Genomic DNA, 24,349 nt, shown 5'->3' on the forward strand with positions numbered 1-24,349 from the left:
CTATATCTCAGTGTGTCTGTCTGCAGGTCTGTCTCACCTCCTTCTGTAGAGTCTGTCGCTGTTTCTTCAGTTCTTCCATTTCAGCCTGAAGCTCTCGGATCTGAGAGATATCACTGGAAGACTGGGGTAAACAAACATGTTTGGTTGGCTTTGATATTTTAAATAACCTCACACACACGTATATATATATATATAGGCTTATATATATATATATATATATATATATATATATATATATATATATATATATATATATATATATATATATATATATATATAAATTTAAACACACACACACACACACGCACACATTTATATTCTGTTCTTTTGAACTCTCTATTTATCAAAGAATCCTGAAGAAACAGAGTTCCCAAAAATATTAATATTAACTAATAACATTAATTTGGAAATACTAAATGAATGCTAATGGAACTTCTTTAATAATCTGAAACCAATCCTAATGGGATCAAACAATAAGAATCCTCTGAAAATCAAATAAAATCCTACTGGATAATCTTACATTTCAATATTTATTCATTTTTTATATTCTCATAGACATAAACATCAGTAATTTAAATATTTATTTTGCTATAAAAAGGAAACATCTAATGATGTTGCCCGAGGACTCAAGTGAAAGGATAAACCATTTTTTTACCAGTTGAAATGAACCATCCATTTAACAAAATGAATCATAAATTTACTCAGCTGAATCAGACTATTTAGAGAGAGAGGATATTTTATGATAGAGTGCAACGCAATGTGACAAATTATATCATTTTGTCACACTTCCTGACTATTTGATGGGAAAAATAGCTCATTATAAGAAAAGCTGTTTTGAAAATGACTGTCACAACTCTCCAAGAGTGAAGCACAAGCATATAGCTCCAGCAGACCTGAGCGATGAGGGCTTTGTGCTTCTGCATGAGCTCATTGAGGTCCTCCTGGTCTTCTTCGAGCCTCTTCATCAGGTCTGTCCTCTCGTAACATAGCTGAGCCAGCTGCTCATCCACCTGGGACAACAGACAGAGACAGACTGAGATAAGCCTGAGATCAGCCCTTTGCACCTTTCATTTCATATCTCCGGGCCTCACCAGGCTCTTCTGCTTGCAGATGCTCTCCAGTTCGATCTGAGCGTTCTCCAGTTCCGCAGCAAGAGTCTTCTGAACACTTTCAGCCTCCAACCGTCTAGCTTCACTGTCCTCCAGCTAGAATACAAATAGATGTACACAAAGTCAAGTGCATGTGTTAAGACTTCAAAGAAGAACATGATAAGCAGCATGTTTTAAAAACATTTCATTATATATAATAAATGGCTAGAACATTACTTCTGGTTAAAGGGATAGTTCACCCAAAAATGAAAGTTCTGTCATCATTTACTCACACTCAAGTTGTTCCAAACCTGAATGAATTTCTTTCTTCTGCTGAACACAAAAGAAGGTATTTTGAAGAATGTGGGTAACCAAATAGTTGATGGGCCCCATTGCCTTAAATAGTGTGTGGGTTGGGGGGGGGGTGGGGGAGGGGGGTGGGGGGGGGTTGGATACCATGGAAGTCATTGGGGTCCATCAACTGTTTGGTTACCCACATTTTTACCTTCATACCTTCTTTTGTGTTCAGCAGAAGAAAGAAATTAATTCAGGTTTGGAACAGCTTGAGTGTGAGTAAATGATGACAGAACTTTCATTTTTGGGTGAACTATCCCTTTAAGGGGTTCACAGTGGGACATTTGAAGACCAATAGTGCAGAGATGTATAAATTTGTGCAGCAGTGCAGCGTGTGAGTCATGCTGAGTTGATGATGGGATGGCAGTGGCACCTGGCAGCGCAGTCTCTCCAGCTGCTCCTTGGCACCGGGGTCATGACCCTGCCCGGGCTGTTCAACGGTGGACAGCAGCAGCTGGGCATCACTGAGCAGAGCATGTGTGCGCTTCAGGTCTCGCCTCAGCCTCTTCTCCACGTCAAAGTCTCTGTGGCCCACCTGAGACCAGAGAGAGAGAAATCTATACATCACACTGAAGCACAAACAGAGGCTTTAAACTACACATCACTTCACAAGAGTTCTGGGAGAAAGACGGGTGTCTCTGGATACCAGTGGTGACTTTTAGACTCAGCTTAGAGCATAGGAACTGAGTAATGATGCTGGAAATGTGGAAAACAGAGCAAATCCCAGAAGCTCAATAAATCATGGCTACAAATATGAGCTGATACGTAAGGAATGAGAATTTCAAACTAGTGCTTGAAATATATGGGCATTTTAATGGACAGAAATCAGAATGGTTAATAGCTAATATAATATAATATAATATAATATAATATAATATAATATAATATAATATAATATAATATAATTAATATAATATAATATAATATAATATAATATAATATAATATAATATAATATAATATAATATAATATAATATAATATAATATAATATAAAGATTGCAAAGACGGCCTTCATCATGTACAATAAGACCAGCAACATGTATAAATAATTATTCATTATATTTACTAAATTATTATATTATATTATATTATATTATATTATATTATATTATATTATGATGTCCATCTCTGTAGTCTTCCCTATAATATAATATAATATAATATAATATAATATAATATAATATAATATAATATAATATAATATAATATAATATAATATAATATAATATAATATAATATAATATAATATAATCCTGTTTGTAATATGTTGCTGATCTTGTTATTGAACTTATATTAATATTATATTATATTATATTATATTATATTATATTATATTATAGAGAAGACTACAGAGATGGACATCATAATATAATATAATATAATATAAGATCAGCAACATGTATGATGTATTTATGATATATTATTATTTACTAAATTACAATATTTACTAAATGTAATATATATATGAGGTATAGAAGACTACTACAAAGATGGACATATATAATATAATATAATATAATATAATATAATATAATATAATATAATATAATATAATATAATATAATATAATATAATATAATATAATATAATATAATTAATCCTGTTTGTAATATGTTGCTGATCTTGTTATTGATCTTACTGATCAAATTGTTACCTATTATATTATATTATATTATATTATATTATATTATATTATATTATATTATATTATATTATATTATATTATATTATATTATATTATATTATATTATATTATATTATAAAGACTACAAATTAAAAAATCATGCACAATAAGATCAGCAGCATGTATTAACAACATTATTAATTTTATGTAGCGAATGAATAGAACAATACATGAAATCTCAAGTAATGCACAAAAAATAAGTTCTAAGGTTGGGAAGGTTGGGTTGGCGGTGAATGCATATGCCCTGGTAAAACCCAGCAGGAGAAAGAAGGTCAATACATGCATCCTCTTACTCAATACAATACTCATTTTTTGCAGCAGTGTTTACGTGTAGCTCGGGTCATAAACCAGGGGTCGTTGTTAACAGCAGCAGATGAGTAGCTTCATCATATCGATCTCGGTAGCGATCACGCTTCCAGAGCACAGTCACATTAGAGAGCTCCCCATGTCCCGGGGGCAGGACGTTCAGGTCGAATGCGTGTACAGTATCTCTAAAGGACCCTCTCAGCGTAGCCACAAGCTATTAGCACAGGGCACATGAGCAAGAGCATGTCCAATGCTATAGATCCTCTATAACTACTAAAACTAACAATGTACAAGGTAATATAGTCCCGCAAACATTCCAAAAGCATTATGTAAAGGTTATAAAAAAATAAAATAATGTTAATGGAAAGTCCTCATATAATTTATGTCTGACAAAAGTTCTCACAATATTGAAGCATTACATGTTTATATCTGATATGTTCTGAGTCTGTAGTGCTGAAATGATTTTCCTTTTGGGCAGACGTCACTATTCCCTAGTTTTAGACCCTTACCAACTTTTCACCATCCAGTCAATTGCCAAAGGATAAAACAAACCATGCCCTACAGACTTTCTCCAAAATATGTCACGGTATTGAAGTAAAATGGGTTATGAATTCCATTTCACTTTGATGTTAAGATGTTAATACAAATGAAGTTGAGAATGTTTGCTGAGCTTTAACATTCCCACAAACAAATTGGAATGAAGAAGACTGATAGATGAGGTTCATGTAGATTCAGAGCTGGGCATTGAGACAGGCAGTCTGTAGTGCTCTTGTATCAGAACAGAGAGGGACATGACAGCTTTACAGATTCTCATAAGCCCTGATGTGACTAACTCTGTGATCTATTATGCAGCTCGTCTGGTACAACCAACTGACCCACATATACTATATTTAATAAATATCATGCCTGGAATGTAATGAAAGTTAGAAGCGGTTGGTTACAGTGTGTGTATGCAAATGTTTCTAATTTTGCTGTATATTATTATATTAATGCAAAAAAGATTTCATTTATGAAAATTACAAAACGTCCTTTTAAGGGTGAAAAAAAAAAAGCCAAATAAATCAGCTAATGTCTTTTTTAATTAAAATGCAAAAAGCTTTCTTTTAGATAAATAAATAAAATTAAAATGACTAAGTTATTAAAATAAAATTGGTTAATATAATATAATATAATATAATATAATATAATATAATATAATATAATATAATATAATATAATATAATATAATATAATATAATATAATATAATATAATTACTATATTTACATGTGCACCAATAATGTGACTATTTTCCATAATCAGGGTAAGGACTTAATCACAGTAAGATGTTTACATGACAAGACAAACCTCTTCACTCCTGTCTACATTCAATTTTCATTATTCTGATTATTCTCTAAGAATTCTGGCTATTTTTACCACCAGTATTCACATACTCCAATGCACAAATGATGATCTCAAGATGCATCTAAATTTCTTCATCACAATGTTTTCGACCATCAATATACTGCATTATATTCATGTTGCACAATGTTGTCTACATGATCATAGTTTCTTCAGAACACCAAAAATGTGATGCCTTCTTTACCGCTAAGTTTACGAACCTGCGCATGACAGCGTCATCTGTCTACGTCACAAGCATATGCGCATTTGTCAGAGTGCGAGTAAAGTGTTTACATGCCTGTTTATTGTAATTAAAATCAGCATACGCCACATATTTTACTATGATTATGAGATTAATCACATCAATTTGATCAAAGTATTGTGTTTACTGTTTACATGAGGTAAAGTTTAATCGCAATATTGCCTAAATCTCATTATAATTGAATTATGAGGGTGCATGTAAACATAGTTATTGTTACATAATGTATACAAAATAGTTAAAATATATGTGTGTTTTACCTGTTCACACAGTGTGGCAATCAGCCCCTCTAAGTCATGCTTCTCATGAACCACCATCTGTTTCTCCTCATATTCCTGTTCCAGTTGCATCTCCAGCTGTCGGAGCTGCACACACACACAGACAGGAAAGGATGTTTGAGACAGGGTTGTAAGGTGGTCCGTCGAGCTGTAATTAATTCTACGTCCCTCACCCGTCTCTGTGAGGACTTCTGCACGTCCTCCAGTTCCTCGTCTTTGTCCTCCAGCTCCTTCTGATGGATCTGTTTCATCCTTTCCATCTCCATCTCAAAGCGCAGGTGCATCTATAGAGAAGTCAAGTTACCTTTATTTATATAGTGCTTTATACAATCAAAGTGTCATTATTTAGTTTAGTGTTGATTTAGTTCAGTTCAATAACAGTGTAAAGTTCATCAGTTATAGACAGCTATAAGCAGCTCAACAGAAGACTCCCACTGCATCTGAAATCAAATACTTCCCTACTATATAGTAAGCGAAAAACAGTATGCCAAAAGAGTAGAATGTCCAAATACATAGTATTCGAAAAAAAATAGGCGAAAAGTCCCCAGATGACCTTCTACTTCCGCCGAGATTCTGAAGTGTGCATTTGATGGACACTTTACTATCCCATGAGGCCACGGGAGGGGGTTAATTAATAGAAGTGAAGCGACAAAACTGCCGCTGGAAGGTCACGTGACAGTGACAACATGGTGGATGTAGTATGAAGAAAGAAATTCATACGGGTTTGGAGGGAGAGTAAATGATGACAGAATCTTCATTTTTGGATGAACTACAGTGGGTACGGAAAGTATTCAGACCCCCTTACATTTTTCACTCTTTGTTATGGATTATGGAAGCCACTGTGCTCGTTAGGAACCTTAAGTGCAGCAGAAATTTTTTTGTAACCTTGGCCAGATCTGTGCCTTGCCACAATTCTGTCTCTGAGCTCTTCAGGCAGTTCCTTTGACCTCATGATTCTCATTTGCTCTGACATGCACTGTGAGCTGTAAGGTCTTATATAGACACGTGTGTGGCTTTCCTAATCAAGTCCGAATCAGTAAAATCAAACACAACTGGACTCAAATGAAGGTGTAGAACCATCTCAAGGATGATCAGAAGAAATGGACAGCACCTGAGTTAAATATATGAGTGTCACAGCAAAGGGTCTGAATACTTAGGACCATGTGATATTTCAGTTTTTCTTTTTTAATAAATATGCAAAAATGTCAACAATTCTGTTTTTTTCTGTCAATATGGGGTGCTGTGTGTAAATTAATGAGAAAAAAAAAATGAACTTAAATGATTTTAGCAAATGGCTGCAATATAACAAAGAGTGAAAAATTTAAGGGGGTCTGAATACTTTCCGTACCCACTGTATCCCTTTAATGTGATCATGATTATAAGCTTTTCAAAAATGTCATTTAGTGGAGAAGTTCTTCTCAGATTAGTGTACCTGCTCCTGCTGTTTGATTTTGGCCGTCATCTGGCTGATCTCCTCCGAGCGCTCCTTGTCTCTGGTCTCCAGCTCACGGAGCTTCTTCTTCAGTTCAGGGATGGAGTCAGAGGTGAGATGGAGAGGGACACTCAGGTCACGGATCTGAGCGCACAACTCCTCCTTCTGCTGCTGCAGGTCCATGACCTCCACTTGACTCTCCTGGAAACACGCACATATACAAACATAAATACACAAAAGCATCATTTCCATACTCAAGAGCAAAAAGACATATAACCAACACCACACACAAAATCACACAAACAGACAGTGCACACAAAAAGCTATAATATACGCAGACACATATGCACACAGCCACATAGAATAACCACACACACAAATACATCAAAACAAACACACAAGATACTGGTGGTTGCACAGAGTAGTCGACTTTAAAGTGCCCCTATTATGCTATTTGAAAGGTTCCTAATTCTGTTTAGGCTGTCTCCTACAACAGTTTCACATGCATCAAAGGTCAAAAAACCTTTCATTTTCTCATTATATACACTGCACATGACCGCATTTTTCAATGATTCTCAAACGACTTGTCCGATGAATCAGTCTCTCTAAATCCCTCCTTTCCACAAGCTTGCTCAGCTCTGATTGGCCAGACGGCCCAGTCTGTTGTGATGTATTTTAATAATAACCACAAGATGATTCAATAACCATCATGTTCACACAGCTCACACAACACCTCTGCACTTTATTTCTCTCAACATGGGGACAGGAGCGCTGTCAGTCAATAAATGTGAAAAAGTAACTTGAGTTACTTATTTGAAAAAGTAACTTAGATATTTTGTTGTAAATTGAAAAAGTAATGCATTACTTTACTAGTTAGTTGAAAAGTAATCTGATTACGTAACTCAAGTTAATTGTAATGCGTAACCCTCAACACTGGTCATCAATGACTATTTGATGTCGATCACTTTAATCACATCAAATCTGATATCGTTAAACATACACAAGCAATTATACAAACAAGCTCAAATGCATAAACAGACACAAAACAATCATAATCACACACAAAAGCAGATGGATACAACATTTGCACTTATTACAGTTACAAAAGTTATTCAGTCAAGAGGAGTGAGTGATTTTCTCTTGGTCTTTTGTTCTTTGATTAACATTAATGACGCAGACAGTAGCAGGTTTATTAGGCTGCTGTCACTTTAAGACCTGGCACACATGACGTGGATCTGACACATACTATTTTCTCACATCTCTGTTTAACACTTTTTAACTAATTTAAGACTGTGCTTACGAGGATACTCAACAACATTTTGACAATTTTGTGTTTTTGTCCATTCCAGCGCAAAAAAACAACAACTAAAATCTGTACTGGCACGCTGTTTTGGATGTTTGTTCACAGAGAGTCGCTTCACAGACAGCACGCCAGTACAGATTTTAGCATCTTTTTTTTTTGCATCTTATTGTACTTGAATGGTTTAATATCACTTGAAAGAATGATAGTGTGATCATATACCGTAGCACAGCTAAAGGATGACAAAAAAACGAATGCTGTATTAATTGTGTTAAATACTTTTAAGCTGAAAAAAATTATTTGCAAAATTAACACGTTAATTTTGACAGCCCTACAAACAACATGACATGTTTTATATTATAGCTGTGTATTACTGCCACATGGACATTACTTGATACACTCATCTCTGACTAATAACAGAATACTTCCTGAATTGTAACACTGAAACAATCTTCTTCTGTGAAGCTGCTTTGAAATGATATGTATTGTGAAAAGCGCTACGCAAATAAACTTCAAAGTTAACATAATCTGATGGACTTAAAGCAGAACTTTTCTCCTCTGCTCATTCAGGATCTCTGGAGACTCGTTCAGTTTGCAGACAGAGGACAACCTGAGTACACGGGCACCATCGCAGATGGCGAACGCTTGACCTTTGACCTCGGCCCGTACCTTCAGCGTCTTGCGAAGGGTATAGATCTCTGCACCGAGGGCGGTATTCTCCTGGATGGCTCTCTCCTTCTGCTCCCTCTCATTATCAGCCTGTTCCAGAGCCTGGGTCAACTCGCTGTCAAACCTACAAACACACACACACACACACACACACACACACACACACACACACACACACACACACACACACACACACACACACACACACACACACACACACACAGACGCAAGGGAAAAACAGGGCATATTCAAGCAGCTGGAGAGTGTGGCACTGAATATTAATGTGTTATATGTAAATGAGACAGACCTCCTCTGTTTCCTGTCCAGCTCATGAGCGCGACCCTGCAGGCTGTCTGTCAGCACACGGGCGTCCTGAAGGTCGGAGGTCAACCTCCGGCAGTGGCGTTTTAGCTCTGTCACGGAGCGTTTAGATTGATCAAGCTGAGACTGCAGTTCCTGAACCTACCACACGGGGGAGATAGAAAGACAAATGTAATCAGGAAGGGACCATGTGCCGCCCACTGAGAATGACAGGGTTATTCAGTGCAGTGCTCACGACAAACGTTTCATCTATAATGTTTTATATCTCAGCTCTTAATATGTTTAATATTTCCTTATTTTTTTACAAATCAAACAGGACTGTTCAAGTAACCTAAGAGAGACTTGGTCGGTGTTAAAAAAATAGGGCTAGTTGTCACCAGGGCTACATCTCAAGTTTTTGAGTCCAGTTACACAAATGCTTGTGTTTTTAATTTTTATATTTACCTTTTACACCCAGTTAAATTCTTTTAAATTAATATTTATCATTTTAAACATTTTAAAATAACTAACATAAAATTATATTATACAGATTTTAACTGTAGTATATATATATATATATATATATATATATATATTTATATATATATTTATATATATTATTTTATATATTTATTTTTTTTTTTTTTTTTTTACGTTTTGAACATTTTTACCTTTTTTTTGTTTCATTAATTGTTTTGTGTTTTATAATCATTTTACTGTTTACATTTTTTTTTTAAAGCCATTAAATATCCCATAATACACACTCAATTACTGATATGTTCTAAAGATGGCTTTTTACTCTAGATAATTCATATTTAAAAAAAGAAAAAATTACATTCTGAAATCAATGTAAAAAAAACAGCAGGTTCCCATTGTGAAATGTTCCTTATATTGTGTGACAACATGCCCCATTATATGTAAAATGAGCTGCATCTCTGTTCTGGGCAATAAAGGTGAAAATATTCAAAATTTTAGGCAAATGTGCATACAAAAACTGACTTGTGACAACAAGCCCCGCATCGAGACCAGTGTTACTTTAGTATTATTTAAATATTATATTCATATTTTGAATTAGCTTTTTCTGTTTTTATTTTATTTTTATTCATTTTGTTATGTGCTTTTATATTTTTATTAGTTTTTAAAAAAATATTTTTTATCATCTTTAATGTATTTTTATTTCGGTTTTAGTAATTTTAGTACTTAAACTTATTTCAGAACTTATTACAGTTCTAATTTGTTTAAGTTTTTTACATTTTGCATCTAATATTTATATTTTAGTCTATTTTATATTTTAATCTAGCTTTACTTCAATGACCGAAAATGATTCTTAATAGATTTAATAACATCACTGAACAAGACCATTTATGAAATCTAAAGTTGGGTGTTTGGTGCAAGAAACACTGACTTACATGGGCCTCTTTAATTGAGGTAATAATTAACACCAGGTGAAATGGGTCTCATACCTTTGTATCCAACAGCTGACGGGCTTCTTTCTCACTCTCAAGTCTTTCCTCTGTCTGCCGCAGACGCCTGCGCAGAAACTCCACCTCCGTCTGCGCGCATTCCAGCTGCAACTGCAGCTCACTTTCTGCATGCGCATGCAGGGATTCACACACACCCACACAGAGTCATATATTTCTTCTGCCTGCATGTTTGATTGCATCTACGCTGAAGCCTGTCTTACCTGTCGCCACTCCGCTGAGAGCTTCTTTATTCTTGATTTTCTGTTTTTCCTCCTCTAACTGCCTCTCGAGGGCCTCCAAAGACACTTTACTCTGGTCTACACGACTCTGAGACACAGCACAGAATAAACACCCACAATACAACAGAAGCTGTGAGGCGTTTGGGACATTATGACAGGATATGTTTGGATAACCACACTAATCTTACTTTTTCTGCATGATATTGCATATATACTGTGCACAATATGCAAATTGTCTATATGCATTGAATACCTGCCAACTAAATTTGCTGAAACACACAGTTACAATCAATACTGTATCCCACAATGCATTGTCCTCCACTTGACCTTACATTTCTAGTATGATAAATTAATCAGTAGTAATATTATCCACTATTTTTAATGATTAATCGCTTTCTTGACTCATTATTAGATTGTACTGTCAAAAGTAAAGGTATTTGTACACAGAAGTGATTTAAAAATATAAAATAACTGATGAAAGATGCCATTCACTCAATTAAAGATGCATTCTAATGAGGTCATGAGACAATATAATGTAGAATACAACTGTTTAAAACATAACATTCAAATAATTCTTATTGTTTATATACAGTAGGCACAATACAGTGCATACTACACAGTACTCTGTAAGAAGTATGCTAGTATTTTATTTGAAAGTGGATGAAATCGAAATGGCATATCTTTATATGGCAGAAATAGTATTATACTAGTTTGAAAAACCTAGTTCACAAATTAATTTGGCCAGTCATTATGGAATATTAGCATACTTCTACCACAGTATGAACAGTATATGTAACAATATGTTTCAAACTGTACTATGCTACTTATCTCATGAACTCATTATATTGCGTGTTGTAAGTGGTGTATAGTGTTCATATTAAAAAATAAATATTTTTATATTTTTTAATGTGTATAATTTATAGTTAGAAAAAAAAGTCATGTTGAGCACATGCATTGTGGGATACAGTATTTAATATAATATGCTCTACTATATTTAACAATTGTGTAGTGCATTCGTACTACACACAGAATATGAAGAATGCACACCAGTTACCTAAAAATTTGTGAATTGCATATTTTATAGTTTTTTTTATTGTGTAGATGCAGAAAAATTGCTTACTGTGCTCATTATGCATAAAGCAAAACTAGTATGAGTAGTATGCTATTCTGAATGATGCCATTACAACATATTTCCACATCACTGAATAGTTTGTGATCCAATTTGACCAATTAGAAACAGAGAAACAGAGACAGATAGACAGGATGATGGGTGGGTCGTACCTGCAGCTCCTTGTTCTCTTTGGCGAGACGCAGTCTTTCCGTGCGCTCACTGTCTAGAGCTTGACTCATGGCCTCCCCTCTGAACCGCTCATCACTTAATTCAGATACAACAGCAGTTACCTGCACACACACACACACAAACACACACAATCATCTGTCAATGTCTCAGCAGAAGAGCCATTCATTCATCAGCAGTAGTCATATGACAGAGATTAGTGCTTCATGAGCCGATCACAAGCGAGTTTGTGTTAATATGCTTTCACTGATGAGAATTCATAACTAGACTCCATCCATCACTGTAAACACCGACTGTTAAGAAATTTGATTTGGGGATATCTGATCTGACAGTATCATTTCATATGTGGCTCAAGGGGCACGGGACAAACACATACCTTGGTCTCCAGGTTGTCTGCAGTCTGACGCAGCTCGTTTCGTTCCTTCTCTGACTTTTCTAGACGTCTCCTCAGAGCGGTGATCTCATCCTGATCAACCGAATGTGATACAATTTTAATGGAGTGAAAAAAAAATTTTATTACACAACATCAACATACAATGCTAACCTGAAGAATACCTTTAAAATTCCTGAGATAGATAGAATGATTAGATAGAAGCAATTTTAAATTTGAATATGAATTTGACAGACAGACAGAGAGATAGATAGATAGACCGATGATAGAATGACAGAGCAATATATAAAGACAGACAGATAGACAGATAGATAGATAGAAGGACAGAAAATATATATATATATATATATATATATATACATAAATATATATATATATATATATATATATATACAGACAGACAGACAGACAGACAGATAAGATAGATAAATTGATAGATAGATAGATAGATAAAGACAGACAGACAGATAGATGGACAGACATATATACATATATATAGACACAGATAGATAGACAGATAAATAGATAGAAAGAACGAACAAATGACAGAACAATAAAAAGACAGATAGATAGATAGATAGATAGATAGATAGATAGATAGATAGATAGATAGATAGATAGATAGATAGATAGACAGATAGATAGAATGACAGAACAATAAAAGATAGATAGATAGATAGATAGATAGATAGATAGATAGATAGATAGATAGATAGATAGATAGATAGATAGATAGATAGATAGATAGATAGATAGAGATAAGATAGATAGATAGACAGATAGATAGAATGACAGAACAATAAAAGATAGATAGATAGATAGATAGATAGATAGATAGATAGATAGATAGATAGATAGATAGATAGATAGATAGATAGATAGATAAAGACAGACAGATAGATGATAGATAGATAAAGAGAATGACAGAACAATAAAAGATAGATAGATAGATAGATAGATAGATAGATAGATAAAGACAGACAGACAGACAGATAGATAAAGACAGACAGACAGATAGATAGATAGACAGATAAATAGATAGAAAGAACGAACGACAGAACAATAAAAAGACAGATAGACAGATAGATAGATATATAGATAGATAGACAGATAGATAGAATGACAGAACAATAAAAGATAGATAGATAGATAGATAGATAGATAGATAGATAGATAGATAGATAGATATATAGATAGATAGATAGATAGATAGAATGACAGAACAATAAAAGATAGATAGATAGATAGATAGATAGATAGATAGATAGATAGATAGATAGACAGATAAAGACAGACAGACAAATAGATAAATAAAGAGAATGACAGAACAATAAAAGATAGATAGATAGATAAAGAGAATGACAGAACAATAAAAGATAGATAGACAGACAGACAGACAGACAGACAGATAGATAGATAAAGACAGACAGACAGATAGATAGACAGATAAATAGATAGAAAGAACGAACGACAGAACAATAAAAAGACAGATAGATAGATAGATAGATAGATAAACAGATAGATAGAATGACAGAACAATAAAAGATAGATAGATAGATAGATAGATAGATAAAGAGAATGACAGAACAATAAGACAGATAGATAGATAGATAGATAGATAGATAGATAGATAGATAGATAGATAGATAGATAGATAGATAAAGACAGACAGACAGATGATAGATAAAGAGAATGACAGAACAATAAAAGACAGATAGATAGATAGATAGATAGATAGATAGATAGATAGATAGATAGATAGATAGATAGATAGATAGATAGATAGATAGATAGATAAAGACAGACAGACAGACAGACAGACAGACAAATAAAGAGAATGACAGAACAATAAAAGACAGATAGATAGATAGATAAAGACAGACAGACAGATGATAGATAGATAGATAGATAGATAGATAGATAGATAGATAGATAGATAGATAGATAGATAGATAGATAGATAAAGACAGACAGATAGATAGATAAATAAAGAGAATGACAGAACAATAAAAGACAGATAGATAGATAGATAAAGACAGACAGACAGATGATAGATAGATAGATAGATAGATAGATAGATAGATAGATAGATAGATAGATAGATAGATAGATAGATAGATAGATAGATAGATAGATAAAGACAGACAGACAGACAGACAGACAGATAGATATAGATAGATAGATAGATAAAGACAGACAGACAGATAGATAGACAGATAAATAGATAGAAAGAACGAACGACAGAACAATAAAAAGACAGATAGACAGATAGATAGATAGATAGATAGATATATAGATAGATAGATAGACAGATAGATAGAATGACAGAACAATAAAAGATAGATAGATAGATAGATAGATAGATAGATAGATAGATAGATAGATAGATAAAGACAGACAGACAAATAGATAAATAAAGAGAATGACAGAACAATAAAAGACAGATAGATAGATAGATAGATATAGATAGATAGATAGATAGATAGATAGATAGATAGATAGATAGATAGATAGATAGATAGATAGATAAAGAGAATGACAGAACAATAAAAGATAGATAGACAGACAGACAGATAGATAGATAGATAGATAGATAGATAGATAGATAAAGACAGACAGACAGATAGATAGACAGATAAATAGATAGAAAGAACGAACGAACGACAGAACAATAAAAAGACAGATAGATAGATAGATAGATAGATAGATAGATAGATAGATAGATAGATAAACAGATAGATAGAATGACAGAACAATAAAAGATAGATAGATAGATAGATAGATAGATAGATAGATAGATAGATAGATAGATAGACAGACAGACAAATAGATAGATAAAGAGAATGACAGAACAATAAGACAGATAGATAGATAGATAGATAGATAGATAGATAGATAGATAGATAGATAGATAGATAGATAGATAGATAGATAGATAAAGACAGACAGACAGATGATAGATAAAGAGAATGACAGAACAATAAAAGACAGATAGATAGATAGATAGATAAAGACAGACAGACAGATGATAGATAGATAGATAGATAGATAGATAGATAGATAGATAGATAGATAAAGACAGACAGATAGATAGATAAATAAAGAGAATGACAGAACAATAAAAGACAGATAGATAGATAGATAAAGACAGACAGACAGATGATAGATAGATAGATAGATAGATAGATAGATAGATAGATAGATAGATAGATAGATAGATAGATAGATAGATAGATAGATAGATAGATAGATAGATAGAGTACCAGATAACGTGATAATTTAGTGGTTTAATTGTGATGTATAGTGCGAACACGCCCTTATTGAATGGGTCAGTACCTCTTTGGATCTGAGCCGCTGGTCATCCATGTTGATGTCCAGCAGGGGGCGCACTCTGCACAGCAGCTTCCACCAGCTCCAGCGGGTCACTGCGGTGAGGACTCGCAGATTTCTTTGAATACAGCACACTGCCATCTGCTGAACCTGATCCCAGATCAGCACACACACTAGACGTCACATCAGACCCACACTGACACAACTATATAAGACTGTAACACTACTGAAGTGGCCACATTCTACATTATTCTTAACATTTCAATTTTCTCCCTGAAGTTAATCAAGGATTATTGCAGCAGAAATGACACCCTTCAGATTGATTGTCCATTTTATGTCCTCTCGCCGAATATTTGGTCACTAATGAGAGGAATACAATGATCTCTGAGCCCCTACCCACAGATCTATAAACCTTGTCTGTTTCAGCAGAGGACGAGGACGAGGAGAGACTCACCTTCATGCGGCGGTATTTCTGGCGGCCCAGGTGACCCAGACAGGATGCTTGAAGCTGCACCAGCCAGGTGCTCAACAACTGATCTCTCTGCTGATCTAAAGACCTCAGGACACCACGCTTCATAAACACCTTCATAAACACACAGCAGAGTGAGAATGACCTGAAAACTTCCAAAGTGAAGAATAAAACAAAACCTGTCTATGATATATCTGTTAATTAACAATGATAGACTAATAGAATGACAATGATAGAAGCATGGAACAATATAACGATAGATAGAGAGATAGATAGATAGATAGATAGATAGATAGATAGATAGATAGATAGATAGATAGATAGATAGATAGATAGATAGATAGATAGATAGATAGATAGATAGATAGATAGATAGATAGATAGAACAGACAGACAGATAAATGGAAAACTCTCACTCACCCTGCTTGCTCCCAAAACAATGCTTTTCTTGTCCAAATCCAGATCAATCAATAATTCCTCCACGGCCTGATATAAAGGGATGAAAACACAAACAGACAGATCTCAGGCCCTCTTTTGGAACATCAGCTCCACCAAATCAATGAGTGCTGTCCAAGCAAAAAACCAGCTAATCAATAAACAAGCTAATAAACAGGGAAATAAATAACGTCATCATTTGACATCATTAAAAATAAATGACATTTCAACAGAGGGTAATGAGGCGTGTATGCGCCATGGTGATTCAGGACGTCCAGACCTTCCTCTCGTCTGGGGTAATGAAGACAGAACCGTATCGCTTCATTATGGGAGCAGAGAGGGCCTGAAAACGACAGCGGAAATCACCCAGGGACATGTGCTCGGGGTAGCCTGCAAGACACAGAGACAGAGAGTTCGCTCGCTGTCTTTGTAAGGACATTTGGTAAAGGAATTATCCTTACAAAATATACTATAGATACTGGTCCTCATTAGGAGAAGTGCTTCAAATGTTTAGTATTCTTGAAATGGTTCTTTCTGCAGTATGTAATATGTATACTGAGTGTGCAAAGTCTGTATGCATGCCTAAATATGCAGATCAATCATGTCTGTAGCACAAACAGTTGTGCATTATTTTTTGTATGCCAGAACAAAGAACAAAGTGAATATCAAAAGGCATGCAATTAACTAATAGCTATACAAGACATTTTTAAAATACATCAGTTAAACATATCTCTGAATAAAACATATTACATTAAAAGCAGTGCAGTCCAGTAAAATATTTTTAAAGGGGACCTATTATGCCCCTTTTCACAAGATGTAATATAAGTCTCTGGTATCCCCAGAATGTGTTTGTGAAGTTTCAGTTTAAAATACCCCACAGATCAGTTATAATAGCTTGTCAAATTTGCCCCATTTGGGTGAGACAAAAATCACCATTTTGTGTGTGCCCCTTTAAATGCAAATGAACTAGGGCTGCACAACGATTAATCGTTTGCAAAATAAAAGTCTGTGTTTACGTAATATATGTGTGTGTTCTGTGTATAATAATTATGTATATATAAATACATGCACATACATGTATAAATTTAAGAAATATATACATGTATAAATAAATATACATATTTATATATATTTTATATTACATATAAATATTTTTTATATTACATATAAATATTTTTTATATAATATAATTTTTTTCTTAAATATACACATATGTATGTGCATGTACTTACATATACATAATTATTATACACTGAACACACACATATATTACGTAACACAGACTTTTATTTTGCAAACGATTAATTGCGATGGATGTAAACACCCTAAAATGAGCTGCTGCTCCCGGTCCCTTTTCCAGAAGAGGGCGGAGCTTTAACAGCTCAACAACAACAACAACAAAGCTGGAGAATCTCACGCAACCAAAATGAGGATTGTCAGTAACGGTGTTCAGCCTTACATTGTTCAAACCGGAGTCGACACTGATGGAGAGACTCAGGAAGAAGTTACAACTTTTAGAATGAAACTGGACGTTTCTGAATGGTTAGTGGATAAATTTGTTCAGTTGCTGTGGAGTTGATTCAACTCATCGTCTAGCATGTGCCGTTATGTTAAATCCAGTGTTGAATTGACCCTTGTTTGTGAAGCAGTCCGGCTTAAAATGACGGCATGGCAACAACACTCTACTACAACTCTTCCTCTTCTCTAAAGCAGCCCAACATGGCCCTTTGTTGCGTGTTCTTGGGGGCGGGATTTATGTCAGTTTTAGGGTTAGTGATTTCACCAACCCGGGAAGAAGCACGTTGTAGTCCCTACCAGCAGTTTGTTGTAGTTCTTAAACAGCGTAACTTTGCAGATGTTGTTTATGCTCAAACAGCAACATTACACACTAACTAAAGTTAAAAAAGTCAAATCACAATCAACCACCCCTTTAATAAATCTGATTACGTAATCAGTTACTACCCAGCACCGCATGTCAATGGGAGGTCCCATTTCTTATCCCGTGATAAGAAACAAGCATGCATGAGTTTGTGTGCGTGAGACCTGTTCGGTACAGCTGCAGTGCCGGCAGCAGGTGTGTGGAGTGCAGCTGTACACGCAGTGCCGGGACATCAAAGCCACAGCCATCTGTCTTAGCACTCAAACACTGCAGGAAGACTGGCCGCGCTCGCCGAATCAGATTCACCAGAGCATCCTGCTCGGAGAGAGAGAGTCATGGAAAGAGTGAAGAGGATTTACAGACAAAAGGCAGATGGAAACAGCTTCATAACAGCTCATTTGTTTCTCACCGCCTGCAGTTTGACGGCAATGCACTGGGAATGTCTCCTGAGGGCCGCCATCCCTCCGCTCAGAGTCTTCCGCACAGTGCCGCTCCTCTGCAGGGATCGCTGAGAGCCGCCCTCCACGCCACCCAAACCCCGGCAGAGAGGGGGCACGGACGCCCGCGGACCGAACAGGGCCTTCACCGCTCCACTGAGAAGAGAGAAAGAGCGAGAGAATTAGGATGTTTTCACACTGAAGCATTCAGTTCAGTTTGCCGTCATAGTTTGGTTTGTTTGTAAGACGTTTCAAAGTTCACATGCACTACACCTGCCATGTTTTGTACACATGAACAACAGTATTGATGATGTTAAAGGGGACCTATTATGCGAATTTCACTTTTATAAGGTGTTTGAATCTTGTGTGTATTTGACAGTTTAAGTGCAATAAGAAGCGTGAGGGAAATCAGTATAATACTCGCGGGATGCGACGTCTGTGCATGTGCTTTGGATGCGTGTGCTCAGAAAACTATATATCAGACGTTTAGACTGATATAGCTTTAAAACGCATACAAACAATAACTATCATGATGAGGAAGAACTGCAAAAACCACAAAAGAGATAATAATCAAAAAGAAATAGATGTTTTGTTAGTTTTTGGCAGAGTATTCGAGGCACGAGCTGCACAGGCTCCGCCCTCTTCTGGAAAGGGGGTGGGGAGCAGCAGCTCATTTGCATTTAAAGATACATGCACAAAAACAATGTTTTTCCTTTCACTCAAAAATGGGCATTTACAACATGGTATAATAAATGATTCCCTTTAAATGAGTATTAACAAAAACAGTTATATTCCCTGTCATTTCTCCAGTATTATATCAATAAAAGTGCCAAAAAAAAACATGAGTATGAGAAATTGCATCACAGTCAATCTTGTATGACCTATATGACATCGATTGAACACCAATCTACACAGAAACTGCCATTAGTGAGCAGCTTGAATTCTTGCCATCTCTTGCTATGCATTTTTAGTTAAACATAAAAAACATGAGTAAAATGAACAGCATGCAAGGGCCTTTTCTAAAAGTGTTCGATACTAAACTCATGGAGCTTGAGCCCTCGTGTTGATGCTGCAAACACTGTGCAGTTCTCAGGCTGTATTCATGCTTGCCTTTATTGCGGTACGTTTACATCCTCAACATGACTACCATGAGTAGGGCTACTAGCAGCAGATGTTTACCACTGTTGCTAGGTAACAGCTGAGGAAGACAATGTGCAAGTATCACTGTGTTATTGAATTTGATTTACCACCAAAACTCACACACAGCACTTGCTTTTGTCTGCCGCAGATGTACTGCAAGAGACAAGAAGAATGCGAGTTTCTCTCCAACGGCAATTTATTCAGAGACAAACAGCTATGAGAAAAGCATTATACTATATTAAATGAGACATGGAGGAATGCAAAAATGCGAGTCATACAGTATGTCATCAATAGCTGTTCACTTCTGTTGTTATACTAATTCAAAACGTACCAGAGATCAAATGAAATGAACACCAGACAAAAAAATAAAAAAATAAAAAAATAATAATAATAATAAAACATTCCCAGCCATATTTACTTTCCTTATATTTTCTAATAGGTATTTTCCAAACATACCAGAGTTCACATAAACTGAATAATAAAATAAAATGCAATGAACCAGACAAATGAAATAAAATAAAATGCAATGCACTGCAATGCAATGCAGTAAAATGCAATGCAATAAAATGTAATAAAATGCAATGCAATCCAATAAAATAAAATGCAATAAAATGCAATGCAATGCTACGGAAGAGGATTAGGGCCAAGCAATAATAAAAAAATAAAACCATCTCAAGTTGTTAAATTTCGAGAAAAAATTTGTTAAATTTCGAGAAAAAAGTCTAGATAAAATGTTGAGAATAAAGTCATTAAATTAACGAATTTATTCTCGTAATTTAACAAATTTGTTCTCGTAATTTAACAACTTTTTTTCTCGTAATCGAATGAGTTTATTCTCGTAATTTAATGACTTTATTCTCAACATTTTATCTCGACTTTTTTCTCGAAATTTAACGAGTTTGTTCTCATAATTTAATGACTTTATTCTTGTAATTTAATGACTTTATTCTCAACATTTTATCTCGACTTTTTTCTCAAAATTTAACTACATTTTCCTCATAATTTAACGAATTTGTTCTCGTAATTTAACAACTTTTTTCTCGTAATTTAATTTTTTTTCTCTCGTAATTTAATGACTTTATTCTCAACATTTTATCTCGACTTTTTTCTCGAAATTTAACAACTTTAATCTCGAGACGGTTTTATTTTTTTATGCTTGGCCCTAATCCCCTTCCGTACAATGCAATGCAATAAAATAAAATGCAATAAAATGTAATAAAATGCAATGCAATAAAATAAAATAAAATAAAATACCACCCATATTTAACATCTATTTCCTTATATTTTCTAACAGGAAATTTCTAAACATACCAGAGTTCACATAAACTGAACACCAGACAATTTAAATTAAAATTTCCCAACCATATTTGTAAAATCTACATGTATTTAATTATATTTTACTGCCATTTTTGTTAATTGTTCTATAAACTTTATCTAAAAGCCTACTTTATCTGTTTTTCATTGTACTTTTACTGACATAAAATTGGAGAGATGACAAGTACTTTTTATTTAATAATGCCAAATCACTTAAATAACATTCCAAATAATAATATTCAAAATTTAGTTTGAGAAAAAGCTAAAAAAAAAAAAAAAAAAAAAAAAAAAAAAAAGTCATCCATACAGCCGTGTAAAAGTGTGGTCTCTTACATTGAGGAGTTCTGCAGCAGGGAGCTGGCGTTAAGCACAGATGGATTGTTCTGGACCTGACTGAACCAGCCTGAGAGATCATAGCGGACTGGATCTGAACCCATCAGGTGAGCGATCTCACACTGCAGAGGCTGCTCACACTGTCGCACTGAGAAGCAAGGAAGCAGAACGATGAGGACACGTCTCAAAAAACATGACAGGAGCAGGTCAGAATCAGACTGGAGTACCTGTGCCGCTGAAGTACTGACACACTCTTTCCAGAACCGTGCTCTCAGTGGAACCAGGAGTGACCATCTCTTCATCCAGAACCCACAGGAGACCTCGAGAGTCGCCTTCTGGTGCTCGAACCTGAGAACACACACACACACACACACACACACACACACAGTGTAAAATTACATGCAGGGTTGAGGTCTGTAAGAAGCGTTTTAAGAATCAGTGAGTGATACCTGCAGTCCTGGCTGGTCAACTGCACACACAACCTCTGACGGGCTCGTCTCAGGGGCTGTGAAATCTACACGTACTCCTTCCTGTGGAAATTATTCAGAAAGTCTGAAATTATTTATTAGTATTATTAAAAAGTTCACTTCTTGTCACCTCTCTAATATTATATCAAAGCCAAAAATGGCCACAAACCCCCACAAAATCAGCATGTGGTGCTATGAAAAATAACAGGTAGTTAACACATAGTTAATTGACAAATTAGCAAAAATGGTAGTGAAACATAGAGAAACAGAAGTGATAAATATGTGTAGGAATTATTTTATTATATAATTTTATATATTCATTTAAATTACATGAATTCAGCAAGGTTCATATTTATAGTTGAGGTTGTTAATAACAAATACTCAATATATATATATTTTTTTAAAAGGCAATAAATAAATAAATAAAAATAAAGTTCAAAATTAGTATGTGGTGATATGGAATTTTAAGATATAGTTTATTGACCAAATAACAAAATGGCAGTAAAATAAGGAAACAGAAGTTATAAATATGCGTATGAATTATATTTTATATATTATTTTATTTTATTATTTTTAAATGAAATTAAATGTAATTTTAAATTAAATGTAAAAAATAAATTAAACTAAATTAAAGTAAAATTTAATCAGCAAGGCTCATTTTCATAATCAATATTTATTTGAGTCTTTATTATGGCATTTTTTCTATTGTTAATTGACCAAATAACAATAGCAGTAAAACATACAGAAATAGAAGTTATAGATAATCGTAGGAATGTTAATTTATATATTATTTATTTATTTTAATACAGTTTTTAAATTAAATTAAATTTGGTTTAAAGTTAAAAAAATAATTTTATTAAAAAAATATAAATATGCGCAGGAATTATATATTATTTATATATTATTTTATTTATTTTTTTTAATTAAATTAAATGTAATTTTAAATTAAATGTAAACAATAAATTAAACAAAGTAAAATTTAATTAGCAAGGTTCATTTTCATATTCAATATTTATTTGTGGCTTTCATATGGCATTTTTAGATGATTTTAGTTTATTGACCAAATAACAAAATAGCAGTTAAACATACAGAAACAGAACTTATAAATATTCAAAGAAATGTGACTTTATATATTATTTTTTAATTAAAATGTAAAATAAAATAAAAAATTTAATTAAATTAAAATTTATATTTTGTCATACAGCATTTTTATATATAGATTATTAACCAAATAACAAAATGGCAGTAAAACATACAGAAATAGAACTTGGAATATTAATTTATTCATTATTTTATTAAATTATTTTATACATTATTTTTAAATTAAATGTAATGTAATTTAATTAAATCAGCAAGATTCATATTCATATTGAAAATTGGTTTGAGGCATAGCACAGCTGTAAACCACTTCTCTCACATAGGTGTGTTACCTGTGTGTATCGCTCCAGCGTCTGTGTGAACGTGTGACTGAAGTAAAGTTCCAGCAGTCTCTCCTGTAAGTAGTTGTGACAGAGCTCGGAGAAGCCGGCGGCCCGGTCATCGCCGCTGTGTCTGGGGTTCCTCAGGCCCGGTGTGTCCACCACGATCACAGAGGCCAGCGTCAGCTGCTGAGAGTGCAGCGCTCTGGACAGAGAACAGAAACACTGCAATATCAACAACTCTCCAGAGACATATGATTGACTAGGACACTGTGTACTTACCTGTTGATGAGAGACACAATAGTGGTGAAGAGTTCCTCATAGAGACCAGCCGCCATCCCTTCTACACACTGAGCAGCACTCAGTTTTGGACCTGTAACACACACACACTAGGTCTTAGGGGTATAACGGTACACAAAAATGATGGTTTGGTACGGGTTCAGTACAGCAGGGTGAGAAAACAAAACATTTTTTTTCTTCTCTTTTTTATTAAACACTGTTTTACTGAACAAACTGTGTCTCTGTCTTTAAATTTATTCAGATATAATATTAAAAAAAATCGATCTCTGCTAATGCTGTAAAATATTAGGGAGCCCTTACTTGCACATTACTTACAATTAACAACAGAGCCCAAATTATTGAATTCAGTTGCTATTTATTTTTAGATTTAATTATCAACACTCAAAT

General features: G+C 34.3%; 1 protein-coding gene across 5 annotated transcripts in view; it reads right to left on the reverse strand.

Moving 5' to 3' along the window:
* Positions 1-24,349, reverse strand: part of LOC137028559 (unconventional myosin-XVIIIb-like) — a 63,378-nt gene that overhangs the window by 13,712 nt on the left and 25,317 nt on the right. For all 5 annotated transcript variants that reach the window (XM_067397511.1, XM_067397513.1, XM_067397512.1 and 2 more), the window contains 24 exons: positions 23,945-24,035; positions 23,675-23,867; positions 22,227-22,307; positions 22,005-22,125; positions 21,778-21,925; positions 18,963-19,146; positions 18,718-18,868; positions 16,955-17,064; positions 16,660-16,725; positions 16,225-16,353; positions 15,777-15,920; positions 12,426-12,515; positions 12,034-12,153; positions 10,735-10,840; positions 10,514-10,638; positions 9,058-9,212; positions 8,751-8,874; positions 6,782-6,982; positions 5,523-5,633; positions 5,332-5,436; positions 1,816-1,977; positions 1,092-1,205; positions 894-1,010; positions 38-121 (listed from right to left, as the gene is read on the reverse strand). In XM_067397511.1, the coding sequence (XP_067253612.1) occupies positions 38-121; positions 894-1,010; positions 1,092-1,205; positions 1,816-1,977; positions 5,332-5,436; positions 5,523-5,633; positions 6,782-6,982; positions 8,751-8,874; positions 9,058-9,212; positions 10,514-10,638; positions 10,735-10,840; positions 12,034-12,153; positions 12,426-12,515; positions 15,777-15,920; positions 16,225-16,353; positions 16,660-16,725; positions 16,955-17,064; positions 18,718-18,868; positions 18,963-19,146; positions 21,778-21,925; positions 22,005-22,125; positions 22,227-22,307; positions 23,675-23,867; positions 23,945-24,035 (3,032 nt within the window). The remainder of the gene's footprint in view (positions 1-37; positions 122-893; positions 1,011-1,091; positions 1,206-1,815; positions 1,978-5,331; positions 5,437-5,522; positions 5,634-6,781; positions 6,983-8,750; positions 8,875-9,057; positions 9,213-10,513; positions 10,639-10,734; positions 10,841-12,033; positions 12,154-12,425; positions 12,516-15,776; positions 15,921-16,224; positions 16,354-16,659; positions 16,726-16,954; positions 17,065-18,717; positions 18,869-18,962; positions 19,147-21,777; positions 21,926-22,004; positions 22,126-22,226; positions 22,308-23,674; positions 23,868-23,944; positions 24,036-24,349) is intronic.

Source organism: Chanodichthys erythropterus, chromosome 10 (genome assembly GCF_024489055.1).
Source record: "Chanodichthys erythropterus isolate Z2021 chromosome 10, ASM2448905v1, whole genome shotgun sequence".
Lineage (NCBI taxonomy): Eukaryota > Metazoa > Chordata > Actinopteri > Cypriniformes > Xenocyprididae > Chanodichthys > Chanodichthys erythropterus.